Genomic DNA, 19,685 nt, shown 5'->3' with positions numbered 1-19,685 from the left:
TGATTTTGATTGAGTCTGGAGAAGATCAGTGATCTGAAAAGCAGGATGATAAATCTTGTTCTCATCAAGATGGTAGATACACAGACAATCCTTCCTAGCCTCCATCAGCTGCTTTCTGGAGAGACATTCCCCTCTTCCTCCCTCTCCCCTGGCTTTACAGTGAATTACTCTTCTGCAAATATTTTTGCAAGCATGTCTATGTCTGCAGCACACCTTGGCCCAGAGTAAAGACTCCCAGGTTTTACAGACAAGATAAACACATCAAGGAGATAGACAGCTGGAATAAAAATCTGTGCAGGGTCAGCCAGAACCATGGGCAAAGCTGGGGTTTGCCTCGAACAGCTAACAGACTTGATTGATTGATTGATTGATTTAAATTATGATGGCCCTACAGCTTACTTTACTTAGAAAGATCCCTGGAAAGTCCTGCTGGTTGCTGCTGCTTCCAGAGAGGTCCTTGGAGCTGCAGCATCGCTCAGGCAGTTGTGGTGTCTGTGCTCCCCATCGCCACCCAGGCCTCAGGAGCCACAAACCCAGCTCCACACAGCTCTCCCCACTCCTTCCTGGCCCAGGACACAGCTCCAAATTTTTGCTTAGCCATCTCAGCCTCCCCAAAACTACTGAGAGGTTTTGGGCCAGTGCTACCTTTGGCTTCTTGTTCAGGACTTGCCTGTCTGACAGCAAAGCAAGAAAAATCCAATATCTGAAGGTAAAGGAATAATACAGTTATAATATTCTGAGTTTTTAGGACAAAATTGCATGGAAGAGCCTATGCCTATTTAATACCAAGAGAATAACATTTAGAAAAAACTGTGTAGCCAGTAGCCATTGCCCTGTAATGCTCAGGATCAGGTGGAACTGAATTGAGCTCTAACAAAGCTATACTTAATTTTAAAACCTAGGAACAAAATAATAATACAGGGTTCATTCTACTCATGCAGATTACCAGAAGAGATTTATCAGTCTGGTGAAAGTTAGCCATGTTTCGTTAACAAATATTTACATTTAAATATTTTTCAATGTTCCTTAAGAAAAGAAAAAAGCCTGAATGGAAGGTTGTCAGGTTTCCAAAACCTGGTGGAAGGTTGTCAGGCTAAGGGGACTACTCTCACCTCTCTGAAGTTGTTTTTTTTTTTCTTAAATTCTATTTCCCATTTTATTTGAATGCATTTAGAGCAGTCTTAGCTGTATAATTGAAGATAATTTTAAACACCCTTAATCACATGGAACAAAAGAATTTACGAAAGTGTGAGATTAGAGAGATAAGTCTTATTCCACAGTCCTCCACAAAGGGGTAAGAGGATATTTTAGTATCAAAGCTCAGGAAGCCAAATTAAAGAATGTCCTAAATTCTGTAATTTGATTGATCTGCTTTCATAAGCATTCTCACCTGTAATTATTTGCAGGGTTTCTGCACCTGGATCCAGATGCATGCATGCTGAAGAAAGCAGCATCATATCATCCCAAACTAGAGGAAGGCAGAGAGGAATCACAATCCACTAAGGGCTGTCAGGATTAATGCAGCTTAGTGCAAAGTGGCTTTATATTGTAAGAGTTTGGTATAGAATGGCCATGACACACCCCTCAGGGTGGGAGTTTTGTGGTACAAGACCCTTTCTGTACACCATAGCATTGGCTTGGATTTTGCAGAGGTTAAAAAAACTCTGCAACCAGTGCTGCTGTGCTTCTCTGGTGCAGGGAGGAGGGTGGTGTAGATTTGATTGCACTCAGATGTATGAGCTTCATTCAAATCAGATAAACATCGAAATTATTAAAGGACAAATCTGAACTAGGCATTCTTTTCCCTGAGGGAGCAAGGGTACTGAGGGCAATAGCAACAGATCAGGTACTGAGACATCCCCTTCCTTGTGCTCAGGGAAAGGAAACAAACACCACGGACACAACTGGGGAAGCAATACCAAGTGGTCACACCCATTCTAGAGTAACCAGTTTATTTTCAGTTTGTTCCCTTAATGTTATCCTAACATAACTTTTCCAAGTAACGAGGCAACCTCCAGTGGCCTTCTGCTGAAATGCTTAGCTACTGACTGCAGGGGAAAGTGCAGAGGCACTTCCACCCCAGGAGAAAAGCGCAGATGCACTTCCATCCCTGGGCTGCACTGCCGCCTCATGGCACTTCTGCTACACAGCTCTCGTTTCCACCCTCTAAAACACCAACAAGGCCACAATCAAAGAATAGTTATCTATGATTCTGCTGGTAACACCATTCTCACAAATTGTGCCTGTTCTATTCACTTGTGTTTTTAGGACATATACGGAAGCACAGAATCTCCCATTTAGTTTGGGAGAGACACAAACCTGAGAGGGGCAGAGGATCAGAACTGTGGTCTGAAAGACAGGATGTAAATCAGTAGTTTACAGCTAGTAGCAGAGAGCAGAACCCAGCAAAGAAAAGGCAGGCAGTGAGCAATGGAGCTGACAAAAATCCTGCAGGAAGGAATTTGCCCTGAAGCGGCTCATAAGTGAGTGTTGTTCAAAAATATTCTGGCACTGTGAAAAGGAGGGTGTTACATAGAGCTTTATCAACAGAAATGTTATCTCTAAGGTGCTGGGAAATACAACACAGCAGAAGAAGGGTGCCTGTGTAAAAAAGATTAAGTAGAAACAGTTGGTTTCTTTACAAAGCTCTCCATGAATTTGGGTTTCACAAATGTTTGTTTAAAGCATTTGCCTGAGCCTTCTAGACACAAAGCCTAAGATCTCAATTTTGAATAAAACTATACATTTGTATATACCTGAAAGACATACATGAAAATATCAAAATGCAGAAGGACTGAAGGACTGAGCCTCAAACATAACTATAGAGTGAGATCCAGCAACAACAGAAAATATGTCTGGTTTCTTCTGCTCACAGTTTTGAAGCTGATCAATGTCACATTCAAATAACTCTACAGTAGCTGGACATACATAGAAGAGTAAAGTACCATCTCTTTAGTATGTAAATGGGTAGAGCCTTTTCTACAGCAGTGCTTGTCTGTATGTTGTAATACTAATTGTTCCTGGGACTAAAACCCCAAGAAAGTTAACATAATGAGAAGCACAGAGGCATAAAAGGATAAAAAATTCGAGCATGAAAATTGACATTATAACTTCATTATTGTCCTTCTCCTTCAAGATGTTGGTGTTTCCAAAATAATAATGCAGAAAAGCAATCAGAATGCAGAACAGAAAATACAATTTCTTAATCCATTTTCTGTCCCTACTAGAAGCAAAACATCTGGAAGATCCTAGAAAACTGCCTCTCTTCCAAACTCCAGTGATTCCAAAGAAAACAAATCATCTGAAGGATTTTGACAGTATAATTCAGTGTTCTTATTCCCCCATCTATGTTGCTGTCTAAAGCCAAAACTACTAGAGCTGAATGGGATGTAGTCAGAAGGGATGGAAGACATAGATCAAAATAGAGACATTTTTAGTGAGAAATGCAGAGAAGCAACGTGGCCCTGAGAAAAGGAAGAGAGGAATACTGATAAAAAAATGCTTGGATAAGAAATTGAATGAGGAGTGGGGAATAAAAATGGGAGAAGATAAATAAATGGAAATGCAAAACAAAGAATAATGAGAGAAAAATTGTTCCTGCTGACCAGTTTAAAACAAAGTATAGTGTATTTATTAATATTTAGAATGGGAGGATGCATCTGGAGTGGAGCTGGTGGTTTAGATTTTAAATGTGGAAAAATAAGACTACATCTTTTCTGTTTGATAACTTAATTTCTTTGGCCCAGTCCCAGGATCTGGTCCCTTGTCATTCACATCTGAATATGTTCATCCACTTGTGTGCTCTCACTCGGAGTTAATTGACTGCTTCCCACCAGGAAGAAGTCGGGGCAGGGCCCTGGAGGCTGCTGTGTGACCAGCACAGATAAGTCAATGCCACCATCCTCCCCAGCTTGTCCTCAAAATGATTGGAGCCAGCTCACCACCCACTACAGAGATTCTCACCACTGAGCACGCAGCAGAGTCCCCCTGCACTGCCATTCCAATGCCACTCAGAAGTTTATTTCAAGTTTATTTCAAGCATTTTGAATTAAATGAACATTAAGAACAGAGATTACAATTTAAGGGGCCACCATATGGTGTCACCCAGGAGACCAGGGGAAGCATGTCACAGCATGGATCCTCCCACGGAAGAAATGAGGCTGAAGCAATGTGGCCACCAGCTGCCCTTGGCAGCCACCCTGGCTGCCTGCTGACTTAGAGCTATGGTGGCACAGGAGGAAGAAAAATCATGCAGCAAACTTCTGGCTCCTGGGATGAGGTGGGGATTGCTTTCACCTGGATACAGACAGTGAGCTGGGGGGAGTCCTGGATGCTCCCCTCTGCTTTCAACCCAAGGGCAGACATTTGTAACAACAGCTGCAACCCGAAAAATAACATTTTAGGATCACACCCAGAACAATAGAACATGATGAATTTTGGCCAACTGCCACGCAGCACACCCTTGATGTAATACTAAAGTCACACATGGCAAGGTACTCCATTATGAAATCTTACATAATTATCTTTCATTAAATTATTTTCTAGTGTTGTTCTCTGCTTATGATTTCATTTTGTTTTCCTCTTCATGTTTACATCATTCATGAATTAGCTTTGTGCATTAGTTTTTTGTAGAACAATTTAATAATTTCAGGATGTTTTATGAGCTTTTAATAAAGAAAATAAATGAATATTAATGAAATACCATGAAAAGTAAAAAATTGGCAGAGGTGATATAAATCAATGCTTTGCTGTATTTCCAGGGAGGAAAAAAATGGATCATTTCCTATATAAATAACTATTTCCAATGACCATTAGAAGTGTTGATAACACCTGCCTATAACTGTGCAATTATAAAAATTGCTCTTTTTTTTCTTTCATTAGGAGAAGGAACAGGTAATGACACTGAACTTGAAATTAACTTGACTGGATTATTTTGTAGTAGTAGTAGTAGTAATAATAATAATAATAATAATAATAATAATAATAATAATAATAATTTTCCTTTGAGCAGGAGCAATTGTCCAGTTAACAACTGTTCAGTGATCTCTTGAAACCTTTATTTCATACTGTTGCTTGGTGAAGTTGGCATCTGAGTTTACCAGAAGCTTCCTGTCTCACATGCAGATGCCAGTACACTTCATTCTTTTGATGAACCTCATTTGGAGAATGTGAAAACTATTAAAAGCAGAAGGTGAATCCTTGTTTTGCCATGCACTTCAGGAAATTCTGGCAGCCTCAGCATCTTCCCATGAGCAAGTCAGCCCAGTCCAGGTGCCACTTGGCCTTGCTATCAACCTGAGTTGTGCAGGACAGTCCAATGCATGCTTCATGAGCCTCACTGATGTATCTGGTGTGTGCATAAACACCATGGATGTGCATGAATCCATTAGCAATCTCTCCAGGAATGTGCAGGCTGACTGATAATGCAGGTTGCATGTTTCCAGACAGATGGCTACACTATTCAGAAGTGTCCTGGAACCTCTGGGGGTGTCACAGCACCTTGGAAGCCCCAGGGAAAATCACTCACAGTCCTTCAGGATAATGTTGTCTTTAGCAGCAGAGCCACTGCCTGCCTGCAAACATCTCCAGCAAGTCTGCTGGAGGCTGCCAAGTACTTGCTTTCCAAGCAGTGAAGTGCTACAGACTAAAGGAACCCTAGGAAAAATGCCTTTTGAAATAACTGATCAATATTTTCACTTTGCCCTTTATTTTCCTGGAGGTCACCTGCTGTTGCTGATGTTGCCCTTTATTTTCCTGGAGGTCACCTGCTGTTGCTGATGTTGTTGCCTCATGAAGGAAGCCTAAATCTGCTTAGTAGTGTAGATATGCCTTGCAAAATTCAAATTTCCAACATGTTATGTGCCAATAAAGATTCCACAAGAGGCTCCTGTAGAGACTTGCCTTTACCAACGTGTTAGCAAGAACTGCTTTATCCCTTGGGACACCGGAAACAGCACTCGCCGGCTACTCCCAGATGGATTTCATGATTGCAAAAGTGATAATATTTTCAGACTTTTTTTTTTCAGATGTGAAAACCAGTAGTATTATTTTGTTTCTTTTATACATCCCAGCCTATCTAAAAGCAAAGCATATATCAAGGAACTTGCAGGGCAGCAGCACAAAGGTAGATGCTGAGCACTGCCAGGGCCCTGCACTGTCACCAGCTCTTGAAGCTGAAGTTCGGTTAATTTTCAGTCCTCCAGCAAGCTGATACCAACCCTGGGTTTGTTTTTCCGAGCAAGAACTAATCAAATACATGAAAAGTTAGGCTTCTTCACAACATCTTTATGAGATGAGAGATGGCTACCTCCCTTCCTACTCTGTGCTACAGACAAAGTGAGGGAAAAATCACATTAGCCTCTAGTGTTCTTATTAATGGAATGGGGGAAGCCAAGGAAGAAGGTGGACAGTACAGTGGGGATCCAGATGAGGCTGTATTTTGGAAACAGATGGCATCTTCAGTCCTCTCTGATGGAGGTGAGGTGTAGTTTGAGAGGCACATTTTCACTGGAAATCATGCCTTAGACATTAATCACTTGTGCTGCACTCGAGCTTTCTGCAACCAGCAGGACTCAGCAGACACAAGCACTTGTGCTGCCAACAGGTGAACAGGATTTACTTCCTGGGTTTTTTTTTTGGTGAGGAACAGGGGAAAAGTGCACAAGCCATCAGCTGTATCTGTCCCGTGTCCCGGTGTTCACCCTGGAGCCATCGGCAGGGGAAAGGAGGTTGGCTGCAGAGATCAGCAGGTGTCACACGGTGGGAGGCGTCAGCCGCATGAAGTTAAATCTTAACTTTGCTGCGTATTTCCTAAGGGATGGACGCCTGTGACAGTAAAGGGAAAACAGTTCAACACTTACTTTGTGCATTTAAAAACCAGGGAATGCTCTCACAGGGAGCAGCTCTCCTGTAGCAGCACCTTAAGCACTCAAACCTGAGCAAGAATCAATGAGGATGGAAAAGACCTCTGATACCATCGACCCCAGCCCATCACCCGACACCAACACGTCAGACCACAGCACTGCGTGCCGTGTCCACTCTTCCTTTAAACACCTCCAGGCACAGTGACCCCACCAGCCCCCTGGGCAGCCCATTCCAGTGCCTAATCGCGCTTTCTGAAAAGAAATTCTGCTCAGAATTCTGAGAAGAGACACGCGTCTTCTGAGAAGAAATTTCTCCGAAGATCCCAAATTCTTCCTAAGGCCTGGGCTGCCCAAGGTGCGCAGGGGCCCGGGCTGTGAGGGGCGCTCCGCCCTTCCCCTCAGCAATGACCTTTAATGACCTTTAGTGACGTTCCGGCTCTGGCGCCAGCAGGGGGCGTTGCCCCGGCCGCCGCCGCAGCGCAGGCCCGCGCATGCGCAGGGCGCGGGGACGCAGGACAGGCGGCGGTCGCGGCCGAAGCGGTGGCGGCTGAAGGAGAGCCGCGGACGGGGCCCGGGCCGGCGCTGCCCACCCTTCCCGCTCCATGCGCAAGATGCTGCTGGCCGCGCTCTCCCGATTGCTTCAGGGCCCGGCGGCCGCCGGGAGGACGGTGAGTGCGGCCGGTGCCGGCCCGGCCGGGAGCGGTGCAGGAGGGGCGCGCGGGGCGCAGCTCCGGGAGAGACGGCGAGAGCTGCCCGGGGGAACGTGGCTCCGGTGGCAAAAGAGAAAAACTGAAGAAAAATTAAAGAAAAAACCAAAACACCTTGTTTTTCATTCCCGCTGTCTGCGTGACGATCCCAAGTGACAGTAAAATGGTCGTCGCGTGTAGGAGCTCGCTTTTTAAGCCCATAATGGCGCAGGGCTTTGATCAGTCTTGTTCATGCACCCTTGGGCTGCACCGGTCAGGTCCCTCAGAGGGGTCTGCTCGGCACGAGTGGAGTTCAGCTTCTGACTGAGCTGCCTGACCTCCCTTTGCTCAGCCAACGGCCCCTTTCAGCTTCTGCATGAATTTTGTTTCAAAGTTTGTTATTTTTTTGTTATTAGTGTGAGTAATTTGTTGTATTTTATCTTTGTTGTGTGAAAAATCGTGCTTTTACCACTTCATGCGGTTTATTCCACTGTAATGACTGTGGCCATGAGGAAAAATTAACCCTCCTGAAAAAAACTTGTTGGCAAGACCAGAGTTAAAAGATACTTTTAGGTAGCTGGAAATCAGGTGCCTTTTTGCCATGGAGAGCAGATGTGTTGCTGCACCCCCGTTCTGAGGCAGCTTTCTCGCCCAGGCATTCACTGCTTGTGGATGACTTGGGTCCATCAGAAAAACACACAGCAGAAAATTTCCTGGTGCTCTTGCTATCTTTGTGCTGCATATCTAGGAGTATTTCCTGCTTCACAAATAGAATCCATAGAGTAAATTTTGCAAATATGGGTGCCTAAAATTTTCCCTTACAACAGGTACTTGGCCTGCTCTGGAAATATTGTGTTCTCCTGGAATGCCAAAGTAAATCTGGTTCAGATATTTCAATAAAGATTTTTGGATCCTACTGCTTACCAAAATATGAAAATATTTGTCTTGAATTGTTTCTGTGCCTCTGTAGTGAAGGCATAAATTGCCAAATAGAGGTAGACTTAAGCCATAAAGCAGTATGTCATATATGCTTTGAGCATTTTCCAGAGTGTACAGATGGATTTCCATGTATAGAAACTACCCCTTGCAGTGTTATGTTCTAGTTGGATAAAAATTTGCTGACTTCTCCTCCCCTCATTATTTGATACAGCTACTTACTCTTCTTCATATTTTTTTTCCTTCCAAACGCTGCTAACCTAGGGAGCTGTTAGTGAGGTAAGGCCTCAGTCAGTCTTGTCAAGGTTTACTGTTGATAGGTGTAGTGCATAGGTGTAGTGCCCACATATCAGGGCTTTTGTTCATACTCCTCAGTGTGCTTCTATGTCCTGTTCAGGGCAGGGAGTTTAACCAGGTGGCCTGAAGAGGTCCCTCTCCAACCTTGGCCATCCTGTGATACTGTGAATCCAAACTGGATTTACTTCCAGCTCTAGAAATAAAATAGCTTTTCTTCACTGATCATACTGATGCATTTTGGTAAATAGTGTAGAAACTGGGTTTAAATTAAAACTTCTAAATATTTAATCTGATAATAGGGCAGGGTGAATGGGGACAGTGTTACTGATAAATCTGATTGATATGCAACAGAGGAGGTAACCAGTATGGGTTGAGAATTTTCTCCCAAGCTTCACACATGTCAGTCAGAACTTTTTTGGAGATGGTGACCTGAACATTCTCAAAATTTTGGTGGAATCTACCTTCATCTAAATGTATGTGGATTCCCTGGCTGAAGGAGCTGCTGAAGTTTTTGTGTAACTTAATTAGCAGCACAGCCTTGCCACTAAAGATGCAGTGTTCCTTACGCTGTGGCCGCAGTGCATGCATGGACAGGCCCATCCTGTCTGATGCTGCAGTGAAACTTGTTAAAGTCATCTTAAATCACCACCATTTGTTAGTCAATACCCTGTGTTCCTTCTTTAAGAGGGAGCAGTAATGTATTTTTAAACATCTTTCCTATCTCTCCTCTACCATGCCACCCTTTCTGTTGTTCTGTGTTTCTTGTATCCTCAGGAACCTCCTGTGTTTCCACATAATTTTTAGAATAGTGGCCATGTTGTTACTGAAATTCTGCTCTCTCTCTCCATTGTTATGGCTTTGGATCTCCCCAATTTCTCTTCCTATTAAAAAGAAAAACTGAGAGTAGTTTATATTTCAGATATCTGCTGGATTCCTTTTGTTTGGTTGGTTTTGGGTTGGTGTCTCTCCTTATATTGTCAGCCTGGCACGTGAAGGGATAAAAAATAATTTTTGTGGTTTTGATGCTCTTCATTGTTAAAAGTTTTGAAACTTACTGGGTTTATTTTAGATAATCAAGGGTATTACCAGTTTAAATTCTCTTTCTCTTATCTTAATTTGAAATAATGGGTTTTAAAGGACTTTGGCATACAGAATAATAGTTCCCTAGTCTTATGGGATATGCCACTGCTGAGTCTAATGTATAAGTTGTTTCAGTTTGGGAGTGCTCTTAGAAATTACTGGAAAAGTCACATACTTTTACTTGATAATTACATTTAAACATTGCTCATGCTTTGGTTTTGTCTTTTTTTAAGGCCTCTCGAGTGATGGTGGCATCACGTAATTATGGAGACTTCGCAAAGGAAGCTAAATTTGAGATTAAGGTGAAGAAGAACACTTAATACTGGCATTCTTTGTAAGCATTTGTTAGAGATCTTAACCTGATGGACTGGTCCCCAAATCTCTTTATGGTTTGAATTTCCAGAACCAAACCCCTCACTATCTGACCTGATTACTAAGTGCAGCTGGAAGTACTGTGTTGGCAGTGTGTGGTAATGTTACTTGTTTCTTAAGAATGTGAAGTTGTTATTTTTTGCAGCTGTTGTATTACAAGGCAGCTGTGAGAACAGAGTCCGAAAGGAGCTAAAGAACCTTTTCTGTTCTGTTCTGTTGTTTCCTTATTGCTTTTCAAACAATTAGGTGATTGCAGTCTATCCCAAAGATGCAGCTGGTTGAAGTCTGTGTGGGTTTTTGAGGAAAATATATGGCATCCTTTCAATGTTTGACTTGGAAAATGTGTGTTATATTCTGTCAGCTTTCCACTCTGGCTGGGTCTTAGGAAAAAGTGATGTTTCTATTCCTTCATCAATTCCTGAATGAAACACCAGCTTCTGGGCTGGTGTTTCATTCAGGAATTGATGAAGGAAAATCTGAAAGAAGTAATTTGTGTTGTTTTCCACCCTCTCCCTGTTTGGCTGTGCCTGTGAAGTATGAAAATTGCTTCAGGTGGAAGGGAAGGAATATATGTTTATATGAAAGTTCTTTTTTGAGTAGATACAAGGTTTAACATTTGATCCTGTGTTGATAACAAGATTCCAGAGTTTCTGTTGTTCTGTGAACTTTGAAGCAGAGTTGTCTTGAGTAGTGTGCCCAGATGTTATATCCAATTCATGTAGGTGTCAGTGGATTTGCTCTGGAGTGACTTTTGATTTGGTAGAAACTGTCTTTAACCTATATAAAAGTATTTTGGCCATTTAATCTGCACTGACAGAGTAATTTGTTCAGTCTCTTCCACTGAACTCACTGTTTGTTTATAACACAGGTAGCAGAGGTGGCCAGTCTTAGGGCCAGATCTTAGAAACTGTTTAACAGAGGAAACTCTTGTCTTTCTTATCTTTTCACTAAGCCTCTGTAGCTCTTACCTAGTATTTGGTGTGCAACAACCATGGAAATGTGCTTTTTGCCATATTTCCGAAGGACTTTAGTTCATCTTCTGCTTGCAGGAATAATGAGGCTTTATTTTCTGAGTAGAAATCTGTCTTTATTAAAAGTAAGGGTTTTATTTCCCTGAATTTTGAAATAGTGCGCAGCTATCCTGACCTATGAGTTTAGGTTTTGCTGGCTTTCTTTTCTGGAAGGGATTACACTCTGAATTTGAAAATGGCAGATCATTAAAAAATTAAGCAATACTCGTAAATAGAATGAATGATTTTGAGGAAATACTGACTTGTTTGACCTTGCAGCAATGTGACCTCCATCGGCTGGAGGAAGGGCCGGGCACCACGGCAGTGATGACTCGAGAGGAGGGGCTCCACTACTACAAGACCATGCAGACCATCCGGCGCATGGAGCTCAAGTCTGACCAGCTCTACAAGCAGAAGATCATCCGTGGCTTCTGCCACTTATATGATGGTCAGGTAAGAACTTTTGGCCAGGAGGTTTTATATTGTCTTACCTTGTTTAATGTAGGAATTTTAATAGAGTGGAGAATGTAGAACTGGTTTATTTGTGTGCATTATGAGAGAAGGAGGGGGACGGAGAGGAGGGAGGAGGGGAGGCACTGAGACAGGGAAGGGCACAGTGCAGCTGAACATCAGCTGAATGTGAGGAATGAGCACATTTGAAGGCCTGCATTTTTCCCCTCTAGTTTCATTGATGGCTTTTGTTTCTGTATCTCATGGATCATGTGTCCACTAAAAAGCAACAGCCAGGAGAAGAAACTTCATGGACTTACTGAAACTTTGCTGTCTGTTCATTATCCCCTGATGTTTTTGAATTGTAATTGTCAAGATACTTCATTGGGGGAGAAAATTCTTCAGATATTTGCAGATTCTGGTTCCCCTCCCATTTGCCTTTGCTAGTCAGTCAGGTTGGAATTTAGAGCCCAAGGCTCTTGTAGCTCCAGGCCTGTTACCAGCCCTTGGTCCGTAACTAAGTCGGTCTCCTCTATCTGTGCTCTTCCTGTGACCTGCCACTATTTGGTGTGTGTGGGATCAGCAGTGTGCCACAGTGCTGACTGTGGCAGCCGTGTGTTTTTCTTCATTGCTAAACTTCCCTGTCCTGTGTAACAGGAGGCTTGCTGTGTGGGGATTGAGGCTGCCATAAAGCCCACAGACCATGTGATAACAGCGTACAGAGCCCACGGCTTCACCTACACCCGAGGAGTGCCTGTCCGGGAGATTCTCGCGGAACTTACAGGTTTGTGCTCAGCAGAGTGAGGGTCACATCTGCTGTGCTTGTGTTAGAATTCTTTCTCAAATTCAAAGTGATATCAATGCACAAAGTATGCTGGGCCTTCAGAAGCAGTTTAGTGGCATAGCAGAATGGATCAGTTGTTTCAGTTTTATGAATCACTGATTTTGACTGTGAAAATTAACAAATAAGGAATATTTAAGTGCTAGTACTTCTAAAGCACAAATTTGTAAGATTTTTCTAGATACCATATGCTGTATTCATAGTGCTGCAGCATGTTTGAACTTGCTGTTGGTAGGCATCTGCTCTCAGTGGGACAGGGCATTATCCTCCCTAGGAGACAGACCTGGATTTTCAGAGTTATGCTGATGAAGTCTTAGGAAGACTGGTAAATTTTGCCTATAATGATAAACTGAATGATTTGGGAAAATTTGACTATTAAACTATTAAGATTTGACTATTTGGCTATTTAACAAGAATATTAAGTGGTAATCAAGACAGAGATTTTGCAGAAATGGGAGAGATGGCTGTCCGCAGTAGGGTTGAGGATGGAGCAGGGAAGAGAGGATCAGCCTGATGAACTCTTATGAAATCTGTGAACAGATACAAGGTGCTTGAAGGCCTTTATGCATCACTGGTATAATAAGGACTTGATCTAAGAATCTGCATGCTTGAAATGTTAGTATAGGAAAGCCTGTTTAGGGTTTATGGTATGATTTTGTGGTATGATTTTGGAAATTAAGAATTGTGTGTGCTAAGAAGGCATATCTGTAATGTGCACAAAAGCCCAGAATCCAGTGTTGACTGATTTGCCAAGTGTCACTGGATACTGGTAAGTCAGAAATGGGGAGATTGTAATGACTGAAGCCAACTGTGAGCCCCAAAACTACAAATATGAGTCATAATGTAGTGGGATTTTTTTTACATTTCATGACTCATAATTTTCTTTAACATTTTACTTGACTTTATTGGGGCTCTTTCAATTGGGAAGGAGTGGCTGTGGTAAAGAGACAGTTATTCCAGAAAATTACACTTAGGGAAAGTTCTTAGAACTGCTGCTAGAGCCTATTCTTGCAAAGAAAGATCTTGACTACAAATGCCAAACTAAAAGGCAGCATGACTTAAAATGACAGAATTAAAAAATCTTTGAAAGAGAAGAAAGCAGAGTCACCCAAAATAAAAACTAGTAGATACAATTCTATAGGAAACAAGCTCTAGAAAAGGATTTTCAGGAGAATTGACTTTTCAGGACAACTGACAATGAGAAATTAGTTTGTGTTTTAAGAAAATGTAGAAAATGTAGAAAAAAGTAACATTGGTTAATCCGGAATTCTCAATTACATTATAAAATACAAGAAGGGAGTGTACAAAAAGTGGAGGGAGCTTAGTAAAGGAAAATTGCACTTATTCATAAAACTATTTTTCTTAAAATTAGACTTTTTTTTCTTTGGTCCTAGCTGGCAAAATCTGTAACTGCTCCCACAAAACCAATTAACCAATTCATAAACATAGGAAAGGTCTGAGAAATATCAATAATAAAAATGATCCACTATAAAGTAAGAAAGAGAAGTATAAATTTCAGAAAGATACTAACTTCTAAAATAAACACCAAGGCTAATGGAAAAAAGCCAACCAGACAAGCTGTGCTTATTAGAAATAAAATACAATCTTCTGTGAATGGTAACAAGACAGGTAAGAATAGGAAACAGAATGGGCTGATGACAAATTCAGTGTTCTTAGATGGGCTCATTTAAATAGGGTTTGTTGTAAACTGCTTCATGGATCACTGGTTATCTTCAAACTACACCTTGAATAAAGCTGGGCTGGGTGACTTAATGTTTGTGTTGGGGTGGAATGGGGAGCTGGTAGTGGTTGGATTTTTTAGTGTCCTGTTGGTAATTTTTACATGTGGTTATTGTCAAAGGGAAGACAAGTCAAAAGTATTGCAACTGATTTGTAACATTATTCTTACTTTTCTTGCAGAAGCCGAATGTAATAATATAGTTCTTGCAGATTATGATATAGGAATTTGTTGTCTATAAAAAAACACCTCATATTTATCTGAAAGTGCTTTTGTTGGTTTTGAAAACCAACTTTTGGTTGGTTTTCAAAACTTTCGGTTGGTTTTGAAATTTCTTAATCTCATCCATATTTGTGGAATTATGCTTTCATTATTGTTCTCTTTTCCCCCTTACTTGTTTTCTGAGATGTTTAACTGTAAACTTGTATGAGAAAGGCCATCATGTCCTAACTCCTTACAAATGATGGTCTTAGTGTTGCTACCTTTAGGAACTGAATTAGATGTTTCCATTTCTATAGTATTTTTCCTCCAAAACAGAAGTTGCTTGTTATTCATGTTTCAGGTCGAAAAGGAGGATGTGCAAAGGGAAAAGGAGGTTCAATGCATATGTATACCAAAAACTTTTACGGTGGCAACGGTATTGTCGGTGCTCAGGTATATCCATTACTTCTGTTTGAAAGCACAAGCTCAATTTAGCTCATGTCCTGTTGCCTCTCAGTGTTTCCTCTCAGTTTTTGTGGTGTGTGAGCTTGTATGCAGATACCATTGCTCTGTGGCTGGTATGTCTATTCTGGTGTTCTCACTGTTTTGTAAATTGTAGCAAAAATTATTCCAATTGAGAATACTGATCACGTTTGTATTTTGGCTGCAGTAATATTTGTAACAAAGGGAAGCGGGTGGGTTACAACTTGTTTGTTGAGCAGGTCTCTGACAGCCTAAATGTCGCCTTAAAGATCTCAGGCTGCCTATCTTCAAATCCTTTAAATGTTGTTATAAAATGTTTTGTCCTGTACTCTGTGGCAGGTTCCTCTTGGAGCTGGGATTGCTCTGGCCTGTAAATACTATGATAAAAATGAAATCTGCGTGGCCTTGTATGGGGATGGTGCAGCCAATCAGGTAAAGCAGTGTGGCTGGGGGGGAATCAATTTTCCTTCTGTGCTCTGTGAGCTCTGCCTTTACTCCAAGGGGTGGAAGAACACATTTGGCCCTCCCTGTGTACCTGCAACGCAGGCAGTGTTGATGAATTTCATGGAGGTGGCCAGGCATGTTGCAGATTTTGGACATGGCCACCTCTTATTTGAGTTGTCTTAGGTGTTTGAGCAGAGATGTTTTCCAACAACTGTGTAGTCCTCAGAGGGGTGATTGAGGTATACAGTTAAGAAGCTAATTGCTAGGTACTCTTTATATGTTAGAAATGTTCCATGTGCCTGCAGTGTTTTATCATATTTTGGAGCTGTGTAAATATCTGTCTTTCCCCACCCCTGTTTTGAGCTTGGCCCTGGTAGCTGTAGTGGAGGGAAAGCTTTTTGCTTCCTTCTGTTCTAGAACACAGAGAGTGAATAAGGCTAATGGTTAATTATGTGAATGGTACATGAGTCTTGGGAGGAGGGGTTTCCAGTTACTCTTTACCCTCTTTCCAGTTGTGCACAGCTCACCTAAGTGTGACACCCTGAACTGTCTGTGCTGTAAGGAGAGCTCTGAAGGATGGCAGTGAAGATGACAGTGCTGCTGGATAGGGAGAGATGTGTAAATCATGTTTCTGAAGACTGAGAAGAGGACAGAGCATTCTGGCAGAGCCAGTTACTATTGATATTCCACCCAGGATATTCCAGCCAGACTCTTCATGTTATCAGCTGAGACAATAAGCCAGATAAGCAGTTGGTGATTTAGAGTGTACCACTGATAGTTTCACACTTTCAAAGCACAGGTGGGGATCTCAGTTCATGGTTTTCCCTGAATTTGATTCAGAGTAATCAAGGCTGATTGCAGTAGCAGCATCCTGTCAGGTAAATCAATTGTCAAGTATTTTTTATGACTGTTGCTGAAATATGTGAGTTAAAGTGGAAGGTTTTGTGGTACCCTAACACAGATACTGATTCAGGCTTAAAAATTAACTTCTGTAAACTACAGGTTGAGATGAAAATTACCTTATATAATGTAGCTTCTTTCATTCCTTCTGACCTGTAGCAAATGGCTTGTTTCAGATCACTTTTATTGTTACAATTTCTAGACTTCTGCAAATGAAGGATTTTCAGTAGAGCCTAAGGCTGAGATCCCTGATGAGATATAACTTAATTTTCTTTCAGGGCCAGATATTTGAAACATACAACATGGCTGCCTTATGGAAGTTGCCTTGTATTTTTGTCTGTGAGAACAATCGATATGGAATGGGAACATCAGTTGAAAGAGCTGCAGCCAGCACTGACTACTACAAAAGAGGATACTTCATTCCAGGTCTCAGAGTGAGTACAGCTTCTTTTGAGGGGGAATGTGTGTGCACATACCTACACAATGCATACATAGGTTTTTCTTTTATTTCTACATATATTCACTTGAAGCTGAATTCTGTTCCACTTGTGGAAATACTGAGATTGGAAGTTGGGAGGCTGGGATTTTTTTGCCTTAACGTGTCTTTTCTCATTACCAGGTGGATGGCATGGATGTTCTCTGTGTCCGAGAAGCAATGAAGTTTGCGGCTGAGTACTGCAGATCTGGAAAAGTAAGTCTGTAATTGGCATTCCTTCTCCATGGGTGGAATTCTTGCAAGCTATTGCTGCATAAGTAGTTCCTCAATTTATATTAACCAAACACTTATTATTTATACTGTCATTTTTTCCCATTTCTACCACAGTTACATTCTGTTGTAAAAGGTGTTATGACTGTCAGGCAGTTGTGATCTCTGTGTTTAGTTAGGGGAAGCATCAAGTAAGGTAATAATCATTCTATATTTACAAGAAATGGAAAGTGAAATAAAGGTTTTGTGAGTCAATGTCAGGATCTGTCACCCAAATACAGTAACACTGGTTTTGAAGATTTTCAATACTTGAAGTAATGAAGATTTTGTGAGGTAATTTGAAATATTTTGAGTAATGGTGGAAGGAAGGAAATTGTAAAGCTGCTCAATGAGAACATGAAAATAAATGCTTACAATATCAGCACATGCTTTAATTTAAAAAGAATTAGGTTTCATTTTACTGTGTGAAGCTATATGTGCTAATATTATGTAAATTAAATTGAGAAAAACCTATTGAATAAAAATAATTGATCACTGGTGCAATTCAGATAAAGCAAATAGTTGCTGCTGTAACAATTTGGTCACTCATGGTGGCAACACTCAGTATTTGTATTCATTTCAAGGGTCCTCTTGTGATGGAGTTACAGACATATCGTTACCATGGCCACAGTATGAGTGACCCTGGAATAAGGTACTGTCACATTCTTTCTTCTTTCTTTTCACTGAAAATAAGTACTAAGAGATGAAACTGTGAAATTCAGTGTTTAAATCAGATGTCAGATGCATTTAAAGATTACAATGAAATTGCTATGAGCAGCCTGCTCACTCATCTCGTTGTTCAGCTGATAATCTGCAGCCATGTAACACACTTGTTTTAATGCAGAATTAAAAGATGCGGGTTTAGAACAAGCACAAAGTCAGTTAAACTTCTGTGGTCTCTATTAATGAATTCTGCTTAATGTGTCCTAATGAAGGTTTGGCTGAATAATCTTTTAAAAAGATTAAAACCCTGTAAGGTAAAATTACAGGAACAGTTTGGACTGCCCAGACAAGTAGAACACATTCTAAAAGTACAAAGATCCAGGTGCTAGAGAGATTTGGGCATTGCTCCAACTGATCAAGCTGCATGTGTCTACATGAAGTAGAGGTGTATCCCAGCTCTTCCTTGGAAACTTGCAGTGACTTGGAAGCATGTGCATGTCATGCAGCCCCCTCCGCAGTGGGGAGGGGTTAGGAGGCAATAAGGCCCTTCAGGATAACTGTCTCAGGCTGGGTTTGCTCCCCTTTCCCGTGAGGCTGGAGCTACTTCTGCTCAGTGGGTATTTACAGATCTCTCTCCGGAGGCCTCTGGCTATTGCTGTGCCATCCTTCAGGTGATGAATGTTCTGTGTTGTCACTGCATCCCTGACAGCTCTTTGGACTCTTTTTCTAGAAGTGAGCTGTGTCCAGAACCTCACTCTGCCCCAGGGTTCATGTCTTTGCCTGTCTTGTTCTTAGCTATCGTACTAGAGAAGAAATTCAAGAAGTGAGGAGCAAAAGTGACCCCATTACTTTGCTGAAGGACAGAATGGTCAACAACAACCTTGCTAGCGTTGAAGAACTAAAGGTATGGTTTTAGTTGCTATGTAAGGAAGCTCTTGAGCAGTCACACACTGATGATCTTCAGAATGCACATCACTGGGAAGCATGCAGTGCTTTTCTTGAAAGTTCTTTAAGGTTTGCTTTAACATAACTTTTACAAGTGAAGGTGAAGTTCTGTTGCAGACCAGCTCCTGAAGTTGTCTTCTGCTTCTTTTGTGTGCTAAGTAAAGCTGGGGGATGTAATTTGCTAATAGATAGAAATAAAATTACCTGGGCTTTCTTGACTCCCCAGGAGTCTTGGAAAGGGAAATGACCAAATGTGAAGAATCTTAATGAAGGAGTGAGGAACTCTTTAACCATGAGGAGCCCTCTAGGCTCAATGGGGTTATGTTCCTTGGTCAGTAAGGTACCAGTACTACCCAAAATCATGCAGTTTAGTAGAGAAGGAGTTTTAAAATTTTTTGATTTTATATTTCTAGTCATTGTTAACTGATTCTGACTGATACTTATCATAGCATTTACATTCAAAATTATGATGCTTTTTTTGAGGTGTCTTCTACTAAGTATGCATTTCTGGTTTAGGAAATTGATGTGGCAGTAAGGAAGGAGATCGAGGAAGCTGCTCAGTTCGCTACCACTGACCCAGAGCCTCCCCTGGAAGAATTGGGTCACCACATCTACTCCAATGAGCCACCCTTTGAAGTGCGTGGCCCAAACCAGTGGATAAAGTACAAGTCTGTCAGCTAAAGGCCTTTTTATTGGAGCAACTTATTCTTATGAATAAGTGAATGCATTTACAGGAACTATAATAAACAACTCTTAAGCTTATTTAAGAGCTCTTTCAAAAGAGGAAATGTGTAAGGAAATCCATCTGAGTATGGAATTTCTTTAACGTGCTGAATGTTACAGAAGAAGCTAAGTCGAGAGAAAGTGGTTTATTTAAAGTGCTATGTATTTGCTTTACTGACTTTCTTTGGATCGCTGTATGTGTTAAGTACAGTGTAAAAAGAAAAATAAAAATTAAACTTTACCAACCTTTATCTAATGGTCTCTTTTGTTTCATAAACTCTTTCCCAGAAATCCCACCAAAAATATAA

The 19,685-nt window shown here is 41.3% G+C and overlaps 1 protein-coding gene across 1 annotated transcript; it reads left to right on the top strand.

Moving 5' to 3' along the window:
- Positions 1-7,342: 7,342 nt before the first annotated feature.
- PDHA1 (pyruvate dehydrogenase E1 subunit alpha 1) lies at positions 7,343-19,622 on the top strand. The gene is made up of 11 exons (XM_084201244.1): positions 7,343-7,531; positions 10,096-10,164; positions 11,524-11,697; positions 12,352-12,478; positions 14,836-14,927; positions 15,297-15,389; positions 16,580-16,735; positions 16,921-16,992; positions 17,631-17,698; positions 18,505-18,613; positions 19,171-19,622. The coding sequence occupies exons 1-11, from the start codon at positions 7,466-7,468 to the stop codon at positions 19,333-19,335; spliced, it is 1,191 nt and encodes a 396-aa protein (XP_084057370.1). The 5' UTR covers positions 7,343-7,465; the 3' UTR covers positions 19,336-19,622.
- Positions 19,623-19,685: the final 63 nt, after the last annotated feature.

This window comes from Fringilla coelebs (assembly GCF_963513975.1).
Source record: "Fringilla coelebs genome assembly, chromosome: 2".
Taxonomy (NCBI): Eukaryota; Metazoa; Chordata; class Aves; order Passeriformes; family Fringillidae; genus Fringilla; species Fringilla coelebs.
This window is presented reverse-complemented; position numbering and strand designations above follow the sequence as displayed.